We start from the raw sequence: 21,496 nt of genomic DNA, 5'->3' as shown, positions 1-21,496 counted from the left end.
TCATGTATAGATATGTGGCTTTTATATTTGTGTCTTAGCGCGTGCAACACTTCTCGGAGATTAAAATAAAAATGAGCATATTTGCATCGCAAACGAAAATTGAAAATCTTTATTATCGCATTGTTTGCCAAGTGGCCATCAAACAAAAGAGAAATAATCAAACGAAACGGCGAATAGGAAATGTGAAATATGTTTTCGTTGAATTTTCTCCCAGTATTATGTTTTTGTTTCACGTCAGATCGTGAAAACTAACAGGAAATGTTCAATTTAAATGGTCAAAGATAATTTGAGAGGAATATATATTCACACTTCGGGCACGGAAAGTGTAAAACAGATGCTTAGGAAACGTTTTTAAAGTCTTGGCTTTTTATTTATTAACATGAATATATATTTCGGAAAGTCTGATTCCTGTTTTTTAGGAAAAATTCGATTAGTTGAATAAAGTTTTGGAGTTAAAGACAATAGTTAGATCTAATCAGGTTTTCATTTAAAACACCAGACGTTGTTTTACATCTCATTAAAAATTAATTTTTCAGTTTTTTCGTAAAAATGCGATGGTGCAGGATTGCTGTCAGATGCCTTTTTAATCAATGAAGTCTGTGTATTGGACGTTTTTTATTCGGCTGTAATAAAAAGATTTTACGTTCGCAAAACAGAGAAACATACGTTTATGAGACTTGTTCTCATAAAGCTATTGTAAAATAAACTTCGAATTAACTCAGGCAAAATATTTCGTTTTAGCATTTGCATTTTTTAGCCTTTTAAAGGATAAATTGCCGCAGGTATTACTAAAAGAGATTCCGAATTAATTAGCAAGGTACGTTGGCTTTTATTTTGACATTTCCCAGCTCACAGAGAAATCGAGAAAAGTGTAAATCTCGTTTTTTGTTTTGAATAAAAGTAGATAAAGCCGACTCATTACTCTCAAGCTTTTAAATCGCAGAGCAAACACTCTACATTTACAGACGTCACAACAAGTTCCAGTTAATGGTTTGTACGTGAGGTAATCCACGATTTTTTTACACTTACGAGAAAAGCATTTTCCTCTGTAGTGAATTTTATTGAGTGGCACTCTAATTCCCATTATACTTGTGCCATCTGAAAGAGAAATTTTGCATTTTAACTATGCTGTTGGTTCTTTACTTTGATCACTGAGCAGTATATTTTACAACTATATCTGATTAAAATGACTTGTGTGTGGAATGTTTTTCTCGATCTTTTCCAATCATGCAAGCAGAAACTCGACCTACGTCCTGGGATAATTTCGAATTATTTTCCAAAACGCATAATTTGTCTGATCAGTAACAAACAAGTGATATGCTGAAGTTAATATTTATTTGCATATTACGTCTCTTATCTTATTTTCAAGGCAGTGAAGTGCAGTGCAAGACATGGCTTCTGGTAGCCAGGCATTAAGAACAGAATCCTCTCTCTTTTGGCGATCAAAATGAGCTATATGAGTTGTTTAAGCGTCAAGGCTGTATTTTGCGAGTTTCCATTAGTGGAAATAAAGCAGATGCCCGGGGGGGTACTTCCAGAAAGTTGGGTGGGGATGTGCGGCCCACTTCCCAAAACCGTTACCCTGTTTATGACCAAAATCTGCGTTTTTTGCTACCCTATTTATGACCTGACCAAAAATTCGATAGCCTATTTATGACCGTTGCGACTGACACAGTTGCTATAAACATAAGTTATGAAGAGCTTTTGTTGACGGTCTTATTGATAACGATGAAAAGTAGCTTCTTCTAAGAAACATACCGAATTCAACACTAGAGTGCTAGAACCATGCCCAATTTATAACCAAAATGGCCAAAATCGATACCCTATTTATGACCAAAACGGCTGAAAAACCATACCTTTTGGAGCCGCACATACCCATATAGCCCATATAAGGGAGCAACTCCCCCCCCCCCCCCCAACCCCTTCCCCCGGGAGCAGATGTTACTACAATCACCTTTGATGAAAAGCAAGGCCCAGGTCAAACGTCGAACTTCACATGAGACGAACTAAACTGAGGGAAACAAGTTCAGGATAAGTTAGACGGTTGAATCAACTGAGTTTGTCCGACTTAATTTAGATCGACCAACCCGTTCGAATTATTAAAGCTTGACGTTTGACTCAACGGTCGAGCTTTACCCGTTTGTATCGTCTGAAATTGCAATTTATTTCGTCTCATGTGAAGTTCGACATTTGACCTGGGCCCAATCAAAACGTCTGCTCCTCCAGAAGTTGCTAAGACCTGCTAATGCATCTGGTAATAAACTAAAATTTTCCTTTAATCAGTAGGAAAAAAAACCGCGAGCAACACCAGAAACTTTCTGGTAACACATACGAAGGCGGTCTTTTTGAACAGCATTAATTAGTTAAAGCTATAAAATTGTTTCAAAATTTTCATTTTAAACGATTCATCAAAAGAAAGCTGTGCAGCCAGAACAACAAAAACTTGAGAAAGTTTATACCGCGAAGCCTTTGTTTGCGCTTTTTGGCGGGAAATTAAACCAAATTAACGTTAATACCCTTTGACCACGGCGATATTGTAACGAAACCAGCTGATGTTTCGAGCGTTTTGAACTACCCGGCATTGTATTGACGTTGAAAAGAGTGAAGACATCATTACGTTGCGTTTTTTTCTGTTTTTTATTGCAAATAACTCCATTGGAACACTAATTGATAGTGACGCTCGAAATTTCAGCTTTTAATCTTAAACGGCGGTTAATTTCCTTATAATAAACGAGCAAAGTAGTTCTTAGGAAATTATTGTGTTGTGTTGCGTTGGCGGGCTACTAACATCCTTGGTTGATTATCAACTTAATATTCATAAATGACAAGTACGCGACGTACCGAATTGAAGAGGCTGACGTTTTGATCATCACAGCTTATTATTGTGCTTACGTTTGTACTTTCGAGTATGCGGCACTTCTCAAACCCAAGCTTTTTGTGCTGAATTCATTCGGACGCGTGCGTCGACCCTATCAACTATTTCTATAAATATTACATAGAAACTGGAATCACAAGATAACGAGTAATTTCCGCCACTCCGAGTTGATCAAGAGCACGTCACTGAACTCCAATGAACCAATGAACCGTCAAATATGTCGAATATGGCTTCGCGAAACTTCTTTGTGCTTCTCTTCGATTCCAGCGACCTTCAATTTCATTTGCTAATACTACCTCGGTTCAGTAAACGGTGTAATAAACAAATTTAAACGACACGCACGAGCGTGCTGGAAAGTTCGTTAGAAGCAGAACTCTGGGGTAAAGGTTTGCATCAGGATTTGAGCTCTCTTAACGTCATTCGAGACCTGGGTTCGAGACGACGCAGCTTAGGCCTCACAATCTAGAGCGGTTACTTTTCTATTTCTATCCAACGTGATATTGTAACCGTGCGTTATGAATGACCTGACCTCTCGATTTGTCGCGTTGCTTGCCCACAGAAATCCATATTTCCGTTCTTTTGACGCAGGAAGTTGGACGTTCGTGAGAAAGCAGACAACATGAGATGCAACATCGAAGACGTGATCAAGTGTGTTGAAGTACCTCCTGTGACAAGTCCAATAACTGGGACGTGAGTTGAGTATCCTTCCAGCGGAACTCATTATCACCGGAAGGATGTCATATGGAGTAAGAACTTCAGGAGTGGTTTGCGTGGTCGAGTTTTTCTGGGAGAGATTGTAGAAATTTTAGTTTCTGTGTGGAGCATATTGCTTTTCAATAAGAGAGTGAAAAAAACCGGGCGTAAATTCTTCGGGTCAGGCTTAAAAATTGAAGAAAAATCAGCAGTACGTCTGAGACCCTTTCCCTGCTCGACTTTCGTACAACCCCTCGAGGACGCGCGCGCGACCGCCAAAAAAGATCACGTGTGACATGTTGGTTACTCTTTTAGTCTTTTACTTAGGAGTTCTAACACACTCTCATACTTTCTTCTCCCATATTCGTTGGTGGGATTCTACAAGTCCTATAGAACGTGTTGCACTACAGTCCTGCTCTATCAACATCTTTTTGTCAAAAGAGGAAGAACATGAAGTTCTCGTGACCAGATCTCTGTGACGCTATGAAGACAAATCTCGGCCGCGCGAGACTTGGGTATGGCAGTAGAACATAAAGGTGATACGCAGGTGGCCAAAATAGACTTTTATTTACAAATTAGTAACAAATCTAACTAAACCTTTAAAGTGTACCTTTACAGTAAGTGAAAACCTTGTACACTCCTTGTCCATTTCTATTATTGACACGAATCTCGTGTCGTTTTCTAAACTTCACAAACCCCGCTACAAAAAACGTCATTTTCTCCAGACGCTGATTGCAGCGCACCTTAATAAAAATTCAGTAAGCTAATAAATTCTGACCATCCCAAAAACTCAAGCAATATTTTGTACGACACACGTTACTAAATTGAGACGGGAGAAGTGGACCTTTAAATACACAGAATTCTGTTCTTGATCAATGTGATATTTGTGTCCAATACACGATGATATATTGAAAGACCTGATAAATACACAAGCAACCGATTTAATCTAGTCTAGGTACCGTATAAATATATAGCTTAGTTACTTTAAATAGAATTATTTGGGATTCTAGCCAACAAATATACATTCCCACGTCATGGCTTGCAGAAATTCGTTTTGTCTCCGCGGAAGATACGCAAACCTTAGTTGACGCTACAGCAGAAGCCCGGGTTAAAGATATTACTTAACAGTTGGTTTACGTTTTTTTTTTAACTGGAATCTTAATCCGCTTCGTTGAATTGATCCAGTTTGGTTCACTTATTTTTTTAATTAAAAACTTCTTTTGATGCTGAGAGCAAATACAGACTTGCAACTATAACTCAAAGTGACGCAAAGGATCAAAGACTCGACAAGAAACTGATAAAAACTCGAGACAGCCCCGCGCACCGCTAAACCTTACCCAAGAAAAATACTCTAATATACTCATGCGCAGTAAAACAGTTTCCTTATGCTGACCTAGGCTTTGAAACCAAGGAAAACCATATCAACTGAATTACTCTTCCGTCAATCAAAAAGATTACGCTGTCTCCCGCCAATCATAACAGGCCTACAGTAACGTGTGTCCGTAATGGGCTTACTAGTTTCTACTCTCCGCGGATCTACGATTTGACATAATTGTTTAAGGAGTTTTGAGTCCATTTGAAGATTCCGTATAAAACTAGAAATTCACGGCAAAAAAAGAAACTACATACAGTACCAGAAGTTGCATTATAAATTTGTGATACTAACTATTGTGGAAGTGCGGCGGCTATGAGGTGTAACACAACATCCGTGCTCTCATTTAAGCGTTTTGAAAACGAGAGCCGTTTGTGGGATATCTCGTTAAAAAAAACACCAGACAGTTTCCGATTCGAGGTTGAATGTCGTGTTACTAACAAATTTCCACTCTCTTACCATAGAGCAGTCGCAACCGACAGTTTTCTACCAAAAAAGGCAAAATTTCCCTGACTAACCAGCTCAATACCAATTGACACGACCGCGATACACAACTCATCCCATATTTGCAAATAAGAGCAATTCTGGATCTAGCAAACGTTTAAAGATGGCAATATTACGCGCGTCTCACACTCACTTGTAAAGACGCCATATTGGATTTGACTGACCGAGAAGACACTGGGGACAAGTTTAAATACACACTAGCTACCAGTCTCCTAAAGTCTCGCGTCTCTTTGTTGATAAAGCACCGCATTATCATTCAATTCGTTAAGCGATTCAAGTTCTTCTCTAGTTTCAACTATCGTGACGTCGAAAGGACTACCAGGTATATGTTGGTCAGCCCATTTGATGTTGATTATATAACGTCCTGCTTCAGTGGGGTTGTATCGCACACCGATAGAGCGTTCCTTAGACGTGTCACGGTACATTTCCACCTTGAAGGCCCCTCGAGGTCCATGGATTCTTATCTTGAGCGTTCCTGGTCCTGCACCCTTAGTTTCGACGAGAAATTCACCTTTAAAACTTCTTAACAATCCATTTTCCAATCCAGGACCTGACAAAAAAAAAAAACATAGAAGAAATATTTAGACATTATCAATGTCATTTGCTTTGAACAACTGCAGGACATTTTACTGAGGAGTGAAGGCACATACCATACACACGGACTTTGCTAGGGTCAGGGGGCTGTCCCACGCGCACCAAAAAGGGGCTTCCATGAACCGGCCTTCCACCCCACTCTACGTACACAAGATGGTTGCCAACTTCGGTGGGAAAGATCTGTACTTGGTATGTAGAGTCTTTGTTGTCAAACACGGTGCAGTCACAGTCCTTTGAGGGTCCCTGACAGCGTACGTAAAGCTGACCCGGGCCCGCATCCTTGCTGTTGATATTGAACCCCATGGCTTGACCCACTGTAGCACCGGCACCCTCCTTGAGCATGTTCCCTGATGGTCAAACAAGTTAAACTGGTTTTTAAGCGCCTTGTTGCTCTTTATTAGTTTATTAGTCACTTTGTTTGGGTGAATATTTCTTTGTTACTTACTTGTGGCTTTTTGTCAACCGTGTTCACATTAACTGTAATTAAGGCTAGCAGTAATAATTCAGATTCAAACTAAGTGTTTACTATTACGAGACGAGCGTTTTATCGAAGAAAAAATTCCCCGTCGACTTCCAGTCATTGTTGTAAAGAGAACGTTCATCACACTTTTCTTTTGAAGCAAGAGAGAGAGAGAGTGCAAAGCTCACGGAGGGTAAGTCAGTTGTCTAAAGCAATCTTGGCTTTAGATATTTCTCACCTTCAACAACACAACTTGTCGCTTTCATAACTTGTGCTTCCCTGATGGTGACCTTGTAAGGACTATCCGGGATATGTTGTCCATTCCACATCAGGGACAGGACATAAGCACCCGTCTGCGGCACAAGGTAGTGGCAGGCGTACCGACCGTCCTTCAAGTCATTCACTTCTATGTCTGTGTGGTATTTGATTCCAGTAAGCTTGCCTGTCAGTTTCCCACGGCCGGCATTACGAGCATCCACCATGAAATCTATCTTCTCGTTTACTATACCTGCGAAAAAAGACAATCGAGGTAAGAGGGTGTCTCTACCTGGATTTCAACCGTCTCCTCTACTCGTTTACTGAAAGCCCCCTTCCCCTGGGGGTACTCCCCGTATTGGCCTATACGGGTAGGCTCTGTCCGAAAGGGGTACCTTTCAAGTATATTGAAGGGTAGGGATTTCACAAGATGAGGTATATGAAAGGGCAGGGAAATCGGAGTATCTAGATTCCTGCCATAACACGAACTGGACAAACAATATTTGTCTTTTGGTTAACATCTCTTCTGGTAATGCTTAATCTTCTCGCGTAATATTGTTCATTAACTTCATTCCAAGGAATGAAAAGGAATGCAGTGTTCTTAAGTAGGTATGTGAAAGAGGCACCTTTTTTCAATAAAAGGTATACGAAAATGGGGTAGCTTTTCTGTGAAAATGGTATACAAAAGGGTGAGGGGTTGAACCTTGGGGCGGAGCCTCCTCGTATAAAACTTTCAAGAGTAACCCCACCCGCAGGCTGTAAGCGAACAGAAAGAGGTTTCATTTACCTCCTTTGAGTCCGTCTCCTGACGCAAAAACCTTCTTATGTCCCTCGCTTCCTTCAATGTTTAACATGAACGGTGAACCCTCTACCGGCACTCCGTCATACTCCACGTCCACCCTATGGCGCCCAGGCCTCAGCGGTACAAACCGCACGTGGTGCAAGTTGGTGGCTGGGTCGTAAGACAACTCGTTGTGAAGTAGTTCCATCTCTGGATCAGTCACACGACATTTCAGATAATCTGCCGAGGAGCCTTCTGCAATCTTGATCGGAATGTTCGCCTCACGGTTCTCGATGAAGCGTTGATCAGCTTGGTTGAAATTCACCACTTGGGCTGCTTGGACTTGGTCCGTGACGTTCACTGTAAACGGAGAGCCTTGGACGGGTTCACCTCCGTAACGAACATCCACCTGCGCACAAAGATAATAATAGTGAATTGAAGCAAGGTTATTTCTTTTTTCACTTACAACTTTCGCGCTGTAAAATCCTGAAAACAAACCCCACCTCCGAAAATAGGCCTCGTTAAATCTGATGTCTTGAAGAACAATGCAATTTCTCCCGATAATGTGAAAAACTTCCCGACCATATAGCTTGGATTATTTATTTAAATTCGAGCAAGTGCAAATATAAATTTAAATGCGAATTGGATAGTGCAGACAGACTTTTGATGCTGATTTTTTTCAGTCACCACGAGGTATTCTTTGCTTTTAGGCACCTTATCTTTTCCAGACGCATAATTTCTTCCAATGCATAACCCAGTGATTCAATTCAAAACGCAAAATTGCCTCCAATAGTAAGCCCCCTTCCCTCCTCCCTACAATAAGGCCCCACACCACCTCATTCATCGTCACTTCAACAACCCTTCCAATACACTTTTTATACCTCTTATGGTATTTTTACCTTAGTTGAATCAGATCGCTTTTTACCTTATATGGACCCGGTTTGTGCGGGGTGAACTTCACGTGGTGACGATTGTCGGTTCCTTTGCTCACGTGACAAGGCACGTTTTCTCCATCCGGGCTAGTCACTGTTGCGGAGAAGTCTTTATCGTTCATGTCATACGGGCTTTCTACCGCCAAGTCCACCTCGTTCTTGATGACTCGCTCCGCAAATAGCTCCTCGCTACGCACATGCGCAACCTGCACCTTGCCTGGATCACCCACTTTGATTAGGAAGGGACTGCTGGCCACTGGAACGCCGTCACTTTTAACATGAACCTGGTGAAAGAATACAATGTACACAGAAACGTGGAAACAGGTTTCAAAATTAGATTTATAGAAGAGGGGATATAACTTTTTTAGTTTTGTGACATCATGAGAAAACCCGAATTCGCCTCTCCGTACAGGAACCCATCACCCGGAGTCTCTATGCGTCCTATACCCTAGAATCGACCCTTTCCCGTGTGTTTCTATTTTTAGAACTGTTATTACCGCAGGGTCTCTTTGTTTCCCGCGAAATATCTTGTTTCCGCAACTGAAAAAAACAAAGGAGAAGCCAAAGGGGGATCCCATCTTTGTTGTAACAAAGGGTTTTCTTTGTTCGGGTGTGATGGCTTTTATTAAAAAGAGGTCGTGTGAAACTGTTTCCAAAAAAAACAAGACACGGGAAAGGGTTGACTCAAAAGGTTAGTGTGGGAGATCATTTTTTACCGAGTCCTTACCTTGTAAGTTCCAGGTGTGTACGGCACAAACTTCACGTGGTACAACCCATCGTCTCCTTTATCAAAAGATGAAGGTACATTCTCGTTGTCGGGTCCATCAACATATGAAGACATATTCCGAGTACCTTCTGCTGCATCGAGCGCGATATCAAGCTCGCGGCGGACTAAGTACTTGTTCTCAGACTCCTCCGGTTGGCGCAGTCGGACCACGGCTGTGTCTGGCTGGGCTACGTGTAACGGGAACGGACTGTTTTCCACGGAGACTCCTCCACGGCGAATGTCAATCTAAAGAGAGAACAAAAGAATTAGAAAGTTTCAGTGTTTTGCGTTAGAGTAGTTTACATTTGACTGTTGAAAAGTGATTGGTTTTGCACGACTATGCTAATGATTGGCTTAAAAATGTCGCGCCAATTTTTCATCCAATCAGAAGTAAAACCAAAACCAATTGAGATTCGTTCGCACGCGTTTTCCCACGCTTCGAGTCAGATCGAGTCTTGATTGGTTCGCTGTATTGCCGGTGTCCTTCGTGATTGGCTAGAGTGATTACTTTGGTTTTCCGACACTCGATTTAAAATCGCTCTAAACAAGAATTACAATTTGAGAATCAAAATTTTCAATTCAATTTTTCAAACGGTGCGTGAATCTTTCACCCTCAGGTTATATAATTCATGAGCAAAACAAGTGAAACAAGATATCTGCCGAAAATATAATGATAACATATGTTGAAAAGTTCCACCTTTTCTGTAATCAATTTTCATTGGCCTTTTAATGTCAGCTTTTCCAGCAAATATCTGGAAACACAATAATTTGCTCTATAATCAGTCCTTAGCTCGAAATATTAATTCTCCATACCGGTTGCTATGCATTTATGTAATGTCGCTTCTGAGAATCTGGAGGTTCATCAAAACAACTACCCCTGCTGATGATTTGCTTTATTCTCGCCACCTACTGCTTGAAAATGAGTTGATTTTGTGAGGGGAAATAAGATCTTGATCAGACTCTACTTACATTGTACTGCCCTATCTTGGTTGGAGTAAATCTCAAGTGATAAAGACCATCAGGTTCTTTCTGGAAAGTGGATTTCACTGTGTTACCATCCGGGTCATACACGGCAGCCGATACTTCGTCAACTTCTGCTGGGATTTCCATTGGTACGTCCACCTCATACCCCACGTGATAACGAACTCCTTCCTGGCAGGGGAGGGGAGGAGAGACAGGTTACTAAGATATACAGAAATGGGAAAATAGCCCGCGGGTACTCCCAGAAAAATTGGTTGGAGGTGTGCGGCCCGTTTCCCAAAATGTTAACCCTATTAAGACGAAAATCTGCGATTTTCCCTACCCTATTTCTGACTAAAACGCCTAAAAAGCCATACCCTTTGGGGCCGCACATACCTATATAGTCCATACAAGAAGTTAGCCACCGGAGGGGAAGGATGGGGGTTGATTATACAATAAGAATAGCACGTGGAAGCAGCGAGGATTTTGATGATCAAAGGACATCGATGTATCTCTCTTACACAACCCCCAATGCAACAAGAGGTTACGTGTACAGACTTAGATTCCTGAGCAAATCCTCTGGTCGATGCTTTGCTTTCTTTTAGCTTCTTTTCGTCACATGCCTGTAAAACAACGTCTCGCTGTCTCGATATTGTAAGAAGAAATGACAGGCTCAAACTATTGATTACCGCCTTCTCTACAGTTCTTCATTCTTCAACGCTTAATGGAATGGGAATATAAGACCTCCTCTGACTGCAGGTGTGGGTACCAGTCCAGTAGCTTACCTGTTTCTCGAACTCTTTTAGTTTTACTGACACTGCCTCCGCTTCTGAGATTTTCATCACAAAAGGACTGTTTTCTATGGATTGTCCTCCGCAGCGCACATCAACCGTATAGCGACCGGGTTTGTAAGGAACGAACCTAAAGCATACACAATACGTAAGAACTCTTGGCAGAGTGAAGGTAGACTCCGAACCTACTTTGATTCTACATCACATACAGGGAATTACTTAGACCTTAAACAGAAATCATTCAGTTTTCCAGCTACAGTCAAACCTGTATTAAGCGGACCCCATATTAGGTGGACACCCTCTATAAAGCGGACAGCAGTGCAAGTGTCATATCTCGTTTTCCGCATTTTTACTGTAAAAAATATCTGTATTCAACGGGCACTTCTATTAAGCGGTCGTAGACACCTTAAACTTGACTTTTATGGTCATTTCTATTGTTAGAAACCTGTATAACCGGACACTGCAAAATGGATACATGTTTTTTTGTCCACGTTTTAATAGATCGGTCATTTAAGTTTGCCGACAAACAGCTGTCACAGAAATGTGATATTTTATATAATTCGCTATCGTTTTTACAGAACATTTGTTCTTGTTTGATTTTGTGCCGAAACGTCGCATAATTCGAGCAATATAGATACTGTTGCTGTATTCTTAAATCGCTTTACTTCATATACTTGTCATTGTTCATGGAAATACGGTATTTCAGAGTTATCAACCGTTAACAAGAATGCTATTTGACCCTTCCAAGGCCTTTTAATACTGAAGAACATTAATGACCCTTTTACGACGAATTCTGAGGGAACCTGTTTTTAGCGGACACCCTCACGGGTCCCAAGGGTGTCCGCCTAATACAGGTTTGACCGTACTAAGATAATGTTTTTCTGTCCTTTCAAACAAGGATTCGAAGGTTTCAATAGATTTACAACAACTCTTGTTTAAATTATAGAGAATTTTTTTTAAAATTAGTGTGACTTAGTGTGACTTAGTGTGACGGGAAGTCACCCAGTGTTTTTACAACGTCACGCAACACATGCGATTGTACCTCACGTGGTATAAGCCGTCTGGCTCAAGGGTCAGTGTTGAATGCACGGGTTTGCCATCCTCGTCCTGAACAGAAGCAGAGATTTCGTCGACTTCTTCTGGGACCTCTATAGGAACATCAACCTAAAACCAGAGGTAATATATAGATCACTAATTATTCACATTCTACTCGAAAAAAAGCAGTTTATTTAATATATGATTTTCATGGACGCTGACGTATAACAGGATATTTGCAACAGAACCAAAGAATCTGAGCATCCTATTGTTAGAGTATCCCGTGTTATTAACGGCAACCTTGAAAGATTACCTTGAAGTGGAAATTACAACTGAAATTACGAACCTCTTTTCGTGCGGAATACCCAGTCCTCATCTGCTCCATTTCCGTCACCTTGACCTTCATACTGGTAGAGTCCCGGATGCGGATGACGTATGGGCTGCTGGATACCTCCTTGCCGCCATACTTGACCATCACTCTGTGTTCTCCAGTCTGACGGGGTACAAACCGGATGTGATGGTACCCATCGTCCTCCTTCGTCACGGTGGACGGGACACTGGACTCGTCAGGGCCCATAACGGCAGCCTCTAGCTGGCCCTCTCCAGCAGAGCTAGGCACCTGCACAGGTATGTCCACCTCGTGACGCACTGTGAAGCGCTTCGGTGCGCGCTCCAACTGATGCGTTTCCAGGGTGACCTGACGGGGATCTGCCACCTAGTAACGAAAAAAGTCTAAGAATCGTTCCATGTCTTCATTTTGTCTCCGGACGCCGAGTGGTGAGGTATGCAAAAAACATATAAATTGAGCCTAATATTAAAGCAACTTTCAAACGACTTCCACGTAAATGGGATCTTCTTGTGCTTAAGTTTGTCCCATACATTGATCTATATCCACTCGCGTAATCTTTGTCCGTCCTCATTTTTTTGTTAACTCTTTTCATTTCTCGAGATCTGTTCTTCGAAATCAAACCATAATTGTGGGTTACTGTTGAACTAGGCACGTTTTCCAGCTTCTCAAAATGATCCCAACATTTCCCCCAGGAACATGGACGGGGCGGGGAACTACTAACAGCCTTGCAAGTAAATGTCTTACCTTCACTATGTACGGACTGCCTTTAACTGGCTCCCCAGCGAAGTTGATATGAATTTTGTGCTCACCCACACCCCTGGGCGTGTAGCGCACAATATAGGTGTCCTTCTCCTTAGGAGACTGTAGTAAATCCACAGGAAAGTGCCCGTAAGGTGCCTCGCCGTACACCTTCAGTTCTCCGTCACCGGCGCCGTGAAGAGAAATGAAAAACTCTGCTTCAGTGTCTGTGGTGACCTGGAATGACATAAGACAAGATAAGATAAAAAATACAATTGGGCCAATCTCGATCCCAGGTCTCTCTCCAAAGGAGAGAGCCTGGGATCGAGGTTGCGATTGGGCAAAATAGACTTTTTTTCAAAAAACAACATTGTAAAATGATCGATTTCCGACAAAAAACCGCGATAATGTGCGGTAGATCTTCACCACTTTGGACTTCTATTTTGCTTTTTTCTTATTAATCTTTAGTTCTTAGGGCATGGAGCATTGTTTTTACTCCTTATCTATTGTTTATAAGAAATAGGTACCCAAAGGGTACATGTGGGGGATACACAACTCCTTTGCATTAACGGACACGAGCCGATATGACCATAGTGTGGGATACCACAGGTATCCCACACTCAGAAACCTTGTAAACCTTACAGTTCGCCTCATAATATGTACTGTTCTCTCGTCTGCACCAAGTTGGACTTTTTTACGTGCTCTGGAAACTTTGTTAAGGGTGATGTTTGCCAATCTCATACTGAGGTTCTCTAAGCTACACAACCGGCTGTTTTTGCAGCATTCAAGTTTACGTCGTATCATCGTTAAAAGCGCATGCACTGTAAATTCTCTCGACTTCACAAATTGATAAGGAAGAAAAACAGACAAGAGCTACTCTAATGATTGTTTGCTATTATTTGTAAAATATTTCTGAAATCTCATTGCATGCACGCCGTACCTGATACAGTCCTTCTCCATGAGCCACAATCTTGTTTGGATCATTCACAATAGTCTTTATTGGACTGCCTGGTATATCGTCTCCATTGAATACAAAGTGGATGTTGTACTCCCCAGGTTTGTTGGGAATAAACGATACATTGTATCGACCCGGCGCAGTCGGGCGCACGTCGACCGGGACATTCCCCGCGGGGCCCCGGCACTGAATGGCCAGTTCCCCTAGCCCCGCCCCGGAAGTGTCCACATCGAAGGAAGCAGGACGTCCTATCAGGGGATTGCGAACAGTTTCTGAAAAAACAAAAAACACGCAAGTTTTTAATTAATAAGTAAGCGATCTTTTCCCGCGTCACGCAGTTGGTCTTCTTTCCTCTTCTGAGAGGGCAGATTGTTTGATCGAAGATTGTGTGACAAGAATATCTACTTCAACGCAAACCTCACGCAATCTTAGCGCGCGTGACGAGGTAAAAGAACGTTTGCGTAATTGGCTCTGCGTGACCAAAGTAAAGTAAAGTAAAGAACCGACTCACCGTTTCCAGCTACACTGCACTTTGTCGGGTCTCCTACTTTAGTTGTGAAGGGGCTGCCAAGCAATGGGGTGTCCCCGACCTCAATGCGAACCTTGTGCTCGCCCACTTCCCGAGGGACAAAACTCCCCCTCCATCTTCCATTCCCCAGGGGTTCCATGGTGCAGTGCGCAGTTTTTGTGGGTCCTTCTACCACCGCTGACACCGGGGGTGAGTTGTCGTCCTTGGTTTGAACAATGAACTCTGCCGGCTTGAAGACCACGGCGTGCTTGATTCCCGCTCCAGAAACCTGCACGTCTGCGACATTTTCATGCATCATGACCTTGAATGGACCGCTGGGGATCTCTTTCCCAACATGCTTGATAGAAATCGTGTGAATACCACTTTCAAAAGGAACAAACCGGCATCGAAGAGATCCGTCGGGTTCGGGCTGTGTTTCCACGGGCACGGTCATTTCCCCGCTCGGGCCTCTGACGTCAATACGCACGCCGTCGAATCCAACATCTTTGCGACCGCGAAGGAAAAACTCGGACGTTTTCCCACGGACTCCTCGCTTGATTCCGGCCCCGTCCGCCTTGAAGATGTGCGCATGGCTCTGAAGCTTTTCACATGTACGGAACTGAAGCATGTAAGCCATGATACTAAGCTCGTCTACATCGGGACTCACGAGTTCCTCGGGTGTTACCACTTTTCTCACCCCGAATTTCTCCTCGGCTACGTTCAACGCCAAGGTAGCGTTTTCCAGAGGACTGTTGCGATCGATATTTTCATAATCTGGGATTATCCCAGGGCAAATAGCCTCTAAGTACTGGCACAACTTTTTCCCATCGTTCCAATCCGTGTTGAAGTTACGCACGTTTAAGCCTGGCGCCGACTCATTGATGAACTCGAGAGTTCGCTTCTCTCCGACGGATCCCGGCTGAGTGAAATATGACAAATACGTCATCATACTCAACTCGTCCACGTACGGACTCACGAAGAATTCCGGAGACAACACCTTCGGAATTTGAAAGTTTTTCTCTGCATCGTCCATGGCATTGCTCGTGTTAGAAAGCCGAGCGTCGGGATTAAGACTCTTGTAGTTCGGGCAGAGTCCTGGTTGACAGAATTCGTTAAGCGCGCTTAAAGCGATACCATCATTCCAGTCGGTCGTCACATTTCTGATGTTTATATCGGGAATAGCGTTTTTAAGCCACAGCAGGAGGAGTTGTTTTCCAGATGCGCTGCCACTTGAGCTGATCTGATAATGAAGAATTAACCTCCATATCAGACCCAGAATAAGCTTGACGTTCCCATTGGCGATGTCTTCGTTGCCTAGATAATATAAAGAAGAAAATAAACTCGAAATCTGTCAGTTGATTGAAATGATTTTTTTTGTGTCCCTGTCTTGGCACTTTTGTCAAAGGTGGAGAGAACTATTCATTACGTTAGACATGCTTTCTTGAAGGACAGAATAGACTGTAAGAAACGCCCAAGGAACAATTACAGTGGAACCCCATTAATACGGTCACCAATGGGCCAATTTGACCGTATTAACAGGGCGGCCGTACTAACGCGATAGGGACAGACATTACAGTTGCATATATAAACAACTGTTCTTTAATAAGCATTCGAAATGCAAGGTTTTAAAAAAAAAAAAATTGAAAATAAACAATGGAAAGATGAACATGACTGGTTCGAGTGGCCCTATTAATGGAGTAAAATTATAGAAGATTATACAGGTTGGGATTTCAGAATGTGGCCGGATTAACGGGGTTTTCTTATAAGAAAATGTGTGGGCATTTTGCCGGAAAAAAAGACTAGTCGTATAAACGAGGTGACCGTAAGGCTGAGGTTTCCACTGTAACACGAAAAGATCGTTCAAATGAAGAATCAGTTAGCTGGAAAATCGTTATTGAAACAACCGAAATGGGAAACCCAGTCGAAGCAACACGTCTGAAGTAAATATGGACCAATCAAACTTGGAGCGAAAGCGAAACCCGAGGACGAGATAGAGAGGGCCTGGATACTGTAGCCAACGACGTCATGTAAAGGAGTACACCTCATTTTCACGGAAAAACAGGTCTTTTGACAGAAAAAAGAATACCTTTGCAGGTATTCCTTTTTTCTAGTTTTTACTGAAATGATCGCAAAATCACTTTACCATTTGCTTCTTCAATACGCGGCCGTTCTGAAAGGCTAATAAAACACGGACTAGTCTTTTCCGCTTTCCCTTTTTGTTTGTTGAAAAGTTGTTCCGTTTCACACAAATGGCTCGCGCCCAAGAGCTGGGCGTTGGGGTAGAGATAAATTACTAACAAAAATTTTAAGGCGTATGGATAGAAAAACAAGTTAAGCCACTCGAAGCTTTGCAAGATGATCTGAGCCTGGGAAAACAGAACAAGACAATTCTACGCTGCGCTTTTTTAGCTATGCTTTAGAGCGGGTTACTTGTAACCACGGCGAACAATATCTGCAAGAAACAACGACAATATACATGAAGATGTCCTTCCACGAAGTTTAGCGAATAAACGGTCCACCTGTATTTAGCGGCCTTAACCCAATCCCCAAGGTGACGGCTTAGAATACACGTTTGACTGCGTTTTTCTAGCGAAATTACAGGAGGTCTAAGTTTCCTAATTTGCAACTGAAATAGAAAGACAAATTTGTTTTATAGTTGAGCCAATATCTCTTAAGTCCCGTCTGGTGCAATATCAAATACGTTTTGGGGCTTTTTAGAGATAAATTAACTTTATTTAAATTGCCAAAGGTAAGGAAAGGAAGTTGTGGTTCCATCTACAGAAAGCGCCACCCTTTGTTTGTATTCGCCGTGAAGAAAGTGCAGTATTCAAGATATGTCGATTGTACGTCTTGCATGTGTTTAATAAAAGACAAAAGATATCAAGTGAGAAACCAATAGTCTCCAATTTGATAGTTTGGTTAAATGTCGAAACAATGGTACCCTATAAATGGTCTGTTATCAAAATGTAAGCTTATATATTTCCTTGGCGCCTGATGATGCTTATAAAAATAACAAGCTGCGAAAATCGATCGTCAAGGTAAACATGTTTCAATACTGCAAGCTGATCGATATATTCAGTGAAAAAAGAAAGCAAGAAAAACTATCTTCTTAATACATTTTTGCCCACGGAAGGAGGTTTATGACCGCTAAAACGTAAACGGAAAAGATTGGGCAAATGCAACGAAAATTTATGGAATGAAATTAATACCTGCACGACGAAACCGCACATAAATTACCTTTAATTGTTTTCACCTCCCTCTGAAACATAAATTCTTAACTGATTACCGTAGTCTTTTTGTAGCTCCCTTGTCTGCGGTTTTTGTAAATAAAAGTCGAAAGAAAAAGAGCTCTGGAAATATGGGTTTGACCGAAAACGAAAAGTAAACATTACTAATGGTGAAACTTGTAGACCTATATAATAAATATTTAATGCCTCGAGCATAAAATGAAAGTTTTTAAAGTAGTTCGACCACAGTAGAACTTAGTGTCATGGTCGAGTCGTTCTCCTAAAGCAGATTCTCCAGAGATTTGCTGTTCAAGTCGCTAATGTATTATCATTTATCTATTTACGTTTTCGCTTTGCGTGCGATCAGTTCACGCGCAATATCGTCTGCAGAAGGACAAACTTCAAAGCGATCGTGCTCGTTATCGAAGCACGGACATTATTAGTTGTTCTTGGGGGTCAAAAAAATTGCCCTGTGTCTAAGAGAAGCTTTGAAATTTCTCAGCTCTCAAAATATCTCTTATGAACGAAATAACCCGATTATTGCGTGATCTCAAGACACACTGCACAGCGATAGCCTTGAATCGAGGAATGCACGCGGAAATTAATCGCGAGCAGCTTAAGTTCTGTTTCATGTACTGGATGATTATAATGGCTTTCTTATGTATCTTTAGGTGGCTTTCTCCTTAATAATACACATTGTACCGTTATGTTTATTTAACGCTGCTCGGTATTTAGAAACAGTGTGAAGAACAGGAAAAGGTCATAAAACTGTCGTGGGAGAGTTTATTAGACGTCTCGTCGTGTCACGAAACATTTGAGCATCTTACCTATATTCACAAGCTTAATGCCGTCACTTTCCAGCAGTTTCAGCGCGGTTGTGATATTTTCCAGTTTCTGTGCATAGAGTTTGGGATTCTTGTTGTATCGGCCGACTTTCTTGGTCGACACCGACTCAACCAGGTACACTAGAGTTAATCCGTCTCCAAACGCATCGGCTAAGTCTCCGGTAATCTGCACACCGTATGGTTGGATTTGCACATTACACCAATTTGTAAACGTGTTCTTCTGAATTTCAATCCAGTCTTTCTCATTACGAGCCACGTATAAAGATCCCTTGAAGCTGAACTCTCCAGTGTTCGCCTTGGACGGACTTCTCGGGCTCTTGATACTGCTCTGCTCTCGATCGATCGTGGTAGTCATTCTATGTCAGCACTCCTGTAGCCCTCCTTCTTCGGCAAAAGTTCTTGTTTTCGTCCGCCTTACTTCGATGTGTACACACCCTCTACATATTTGACAAGATAAAACACCCGTGAAAACAATGTAGAATTTAAAACGCTGGCTTGAAATATGTATACAAGTAATTTACATCTCTGATGCGCAGCACGACTTGCTCGACTGCACTTCAATGGCTTCGAAAAGTCCCGGTGGGATTTTGAAAGTGACAAATATCAATTGACGCCTCCTTATATGGAGAGCGGTAGCGCAGTTAATGGGTTTTCCGTCACGATATTGATATCGCTGGAATCGGAGAGACAATCAAGATTCTCAGAGCTCAATATTCAATTGCTTTCCCGCTAATGAAACCAATAAATGTCGCCTCGAGCCTCAAACTTGGTAAAATTTTACTGTTTTGACCCGCGAACGTCTAAAAATAACGATACAGTTTTGGTGCAGTGTCAAAGTCAAAGGCATCCTCTGGAGAGAAATAGGTGAAAAAGAACAAATTTTAAAAGAAATATCGCTAAAGATCAATTTTTTTTCCTGTACAATACGTTTCAAAACATGTACTTTGAATATTTACTCGTGAAGCTTATTTAACGAGTGCCAGATTCTTTCTAGCGGGGATTCAGAAAATTGTAAATGCAATTTGCATTGCTGATCAGTAACATTTTCTTATAAGCTCGGTGAACTAGCGACTCGTATTGCATGCAAACTCGAAAGGGATCCTGTGCCCCCCCCTCCCCTTACTTCTCCCGCTCCCCCCCAAAAAATTATTTTCTTCTATGATGAATGTTGAGAATTAATTGAACATTGAAAAATATCAAGGCCTGGGAGTCTGTGTGAAACAGACTGGAAAGGGCTGAGAGGGAAAGAACTGAATTTGTTAAGCTAAAGGGTTGACAAATTTCTTTAACTTTTCTTTAACTTTAACCTTGCTGCTCTCCTAAAGTAACGCAGTGAAACTGACTGACATGAAGATTATAAGTTATATCAGTTGTCTTTGTTTGGAAACATCTCAAGCGAATAATCTGTGTAACTGCGAAATGCAACTTTCAACTTTGGAATGGAAATTAAGTACACAGTTAAGTTAAAAAGAACAAGTGCTAAAGAAGTCTATAAACTTCTTTTTAAAGGCTTTATCAGCGTAGCGAACACTACCAACAAACTACAATAATATTTCGTCTCGCCAGTATGTGTTGAGTTGGAACTCACAACAGCTGATAGTCGTTTTCAATTTTATAAAAAGATCGATCTCGCCTGAAATTTGGTGGGGGTAATTTAAACCTCTATTATAAACATGAATTTAACTTATCCTTACTAAAAACAAATACAATAATTGAAAATTTAAGTCAAAATGTTCTACTCACAGTTTTACAATATTAGTTCTCCTACAATCGGAGGTAGTTCTGGGACGAAAGTCTTGTAGATGTCGATAATGGCGAGTGTGAGACTCGCGATAAACTCAGAGGGTCTCTATCTTGGTGGAATGACATCAAAAGCGAAAAATGCAGGCTATTCAACAGAATAATCTAGACAAATAAATTGTTGATGCAAAACACTAAGACAAACCGCTGAATATTGCGAGGTGTGTTCTTCCGAACCATTCAGCCGTGTCTTCCTCTACGTATAGGATTCTGTTTACGTCATCAGTCTCTCCGAAGGAAACGCACAATTTGCGCACCTGTTGTCACACTTCAGCCGTGAAGAATTTCGAAATTCATAGCATGACGGCCTAACAGCTCAAGTTTTTCGTGACTAATCTGATTTTCTTTCCAAACCAACTTGCGTGCGAAAAGGCCAGGACATTTTCTCAATAAATAAACGATTGCTTGTCCATCTCTTCGTGACGACAGAAGACTGTAATTACCTGAAATTAGGTATAGCCATTAATTTCTTTAACACAAGTAAAAGATTAATCCCTTTAATTCAGGAACTAAAAAGTCTTTCTAAAGATAATTTTTGGTGATTAAGAATAAGGAATTTTCCCACGGTCAGCTAGGCTCGCATTACGAAGAAACTCGTTGAAGACAACTCTTTGGTGCTTCAAACTTCGAGAGCTGTATTGTAAAAGCTGTCATAACTGTTTAGTTATTTTTGGACACAGAATATGCTTGTTTCTTTTCAGTTTGCGTGTTGCCCGTATTAATATCTTATATGTTATTACCCTCCTAAACAACGTCCAAACAAACATGGTGGAAATAGCAACGTTTTTGTTCAAAGAGGTCGGACCATTAAACTCTTTAACGACGCCAGACTTCAATCGCGTCACTAAGCTAAAATTAAAAGGCGATTGTTTGTTACCTAGACAATAAAGACCGATCTTTTTAATGTAGCATTGTTAACTCGCGAAAATTACCGGAAATGGCCCTACACTGCTTACTTAAGCGTTCACCACTGTTATGCGATGAATTTGCATTGCACGATGCAACTTACGTGAACGCGTGCACGCAAATTTCACGAGGCATGTCCTTCTAACCAAT

General features: G+C 41.5%; 1 protein-coding gene across 3 annotated transcripts; it reads right to left on the bottom strand.

The window, feature by feature from the left end:
* Window positions 1-4,117: 4,117 nt before the first annotated feature.
* LOC145491722 (filamin-A-like) lies at window positions 4,118-20,564 on the bottom strand. 3 transcript variants are annotated; one of them, XM_081470971.1, is made up of 15 exons: window positions 20,384-20,564; window positions 18,623-19,077; window positions 14,572-15,882; window positions 14,046-14,332; window positions 13,112-13,342; window positions 12,365-12,733; window positions 12,026-12,147; window positions 10,978-11,113; window positions 10,202-10,384; window positions 9,194-9,478; window positions 8,460-8,750; window positions 7,541-7,943; window positions 6,737-7,006; window positions 6,095-6,385; window positions 4,118-5,994 (listed from the first exon to the last, which is right to left on the bottom strand). In XM_081470971.1, exons 2-15 carry the CDS (start codon window positions 18,993-18,995, stop codon window positions 5,657-5,659), a joined length of 4,890 nt encoding a protein of 1,629 aa, XP_081327097.1. In that variant the 5' UTR covers window positions 18,996-19,077; window positions 20,384-20,564; the 3' UTR covers window positions 4,118-5,656. The 3 variants fall into 3 exon arrangements, with proteins under 3 accessions (XP_081327097.1, XP_081327098.1, XP_081327096.1); XM_081470972.1 differs by lacking the exon at window positions 20,384-20,564 and adding an exon at window positions 19,162-19,761; XM_081470970.1 differs by lacking the exon at window positions 20,384-20,564 and having other exon boundaries at window positions 18,623-19,155.
* Between the last annotated feature and the right edge of the window lie 932 nt (window positions 20,565-21,496).

Source organism: Orbicella franksi, chromosome 7, assembly GCF_964199315.1.
Source record: "Orbicella franksi chromosome 7, jaOrbFran1.1, whole genome shotgun sequence".
In the NCBI taxonomy this organism is placed as follows: domain Eukaryota; kingdom Metazoa; phylum Cnidaria; class Anthozoa; order Scleractinia; family Merulinidae; genus Orbicella; species Orbicella franksi.
Note: the sequence above shows the minus strand (reverse complement) of the source record. Positions and strands in the feature narration are given on the sequence as shown.

Bases quoted from the DNA above. Each gene is read 5' to 3' on its own strand.
- LOC145491722 (XM_081470971.1), bottom strand. From the start codon at position 18,995: ATGACTACCACGATCGATCGAGAGCAGAGCAGTATCAAGAGCCCGAGA. The intron at 14,333-14,571 runs GTGAGTCGGTTC...TTGTTTTTTCAG, and splicing joins GTGCAGTGTAGCTGGAAACG to AAACTGTTCGCAATCCCCTG. The intron at 5,995-6,094 runs GTATGTGCCTTC...TTTTTTTGTCAG, and splicing joins TAGCAAAGTCCGTGTGTATG to GTCCTGGATTGGAAAATGGA.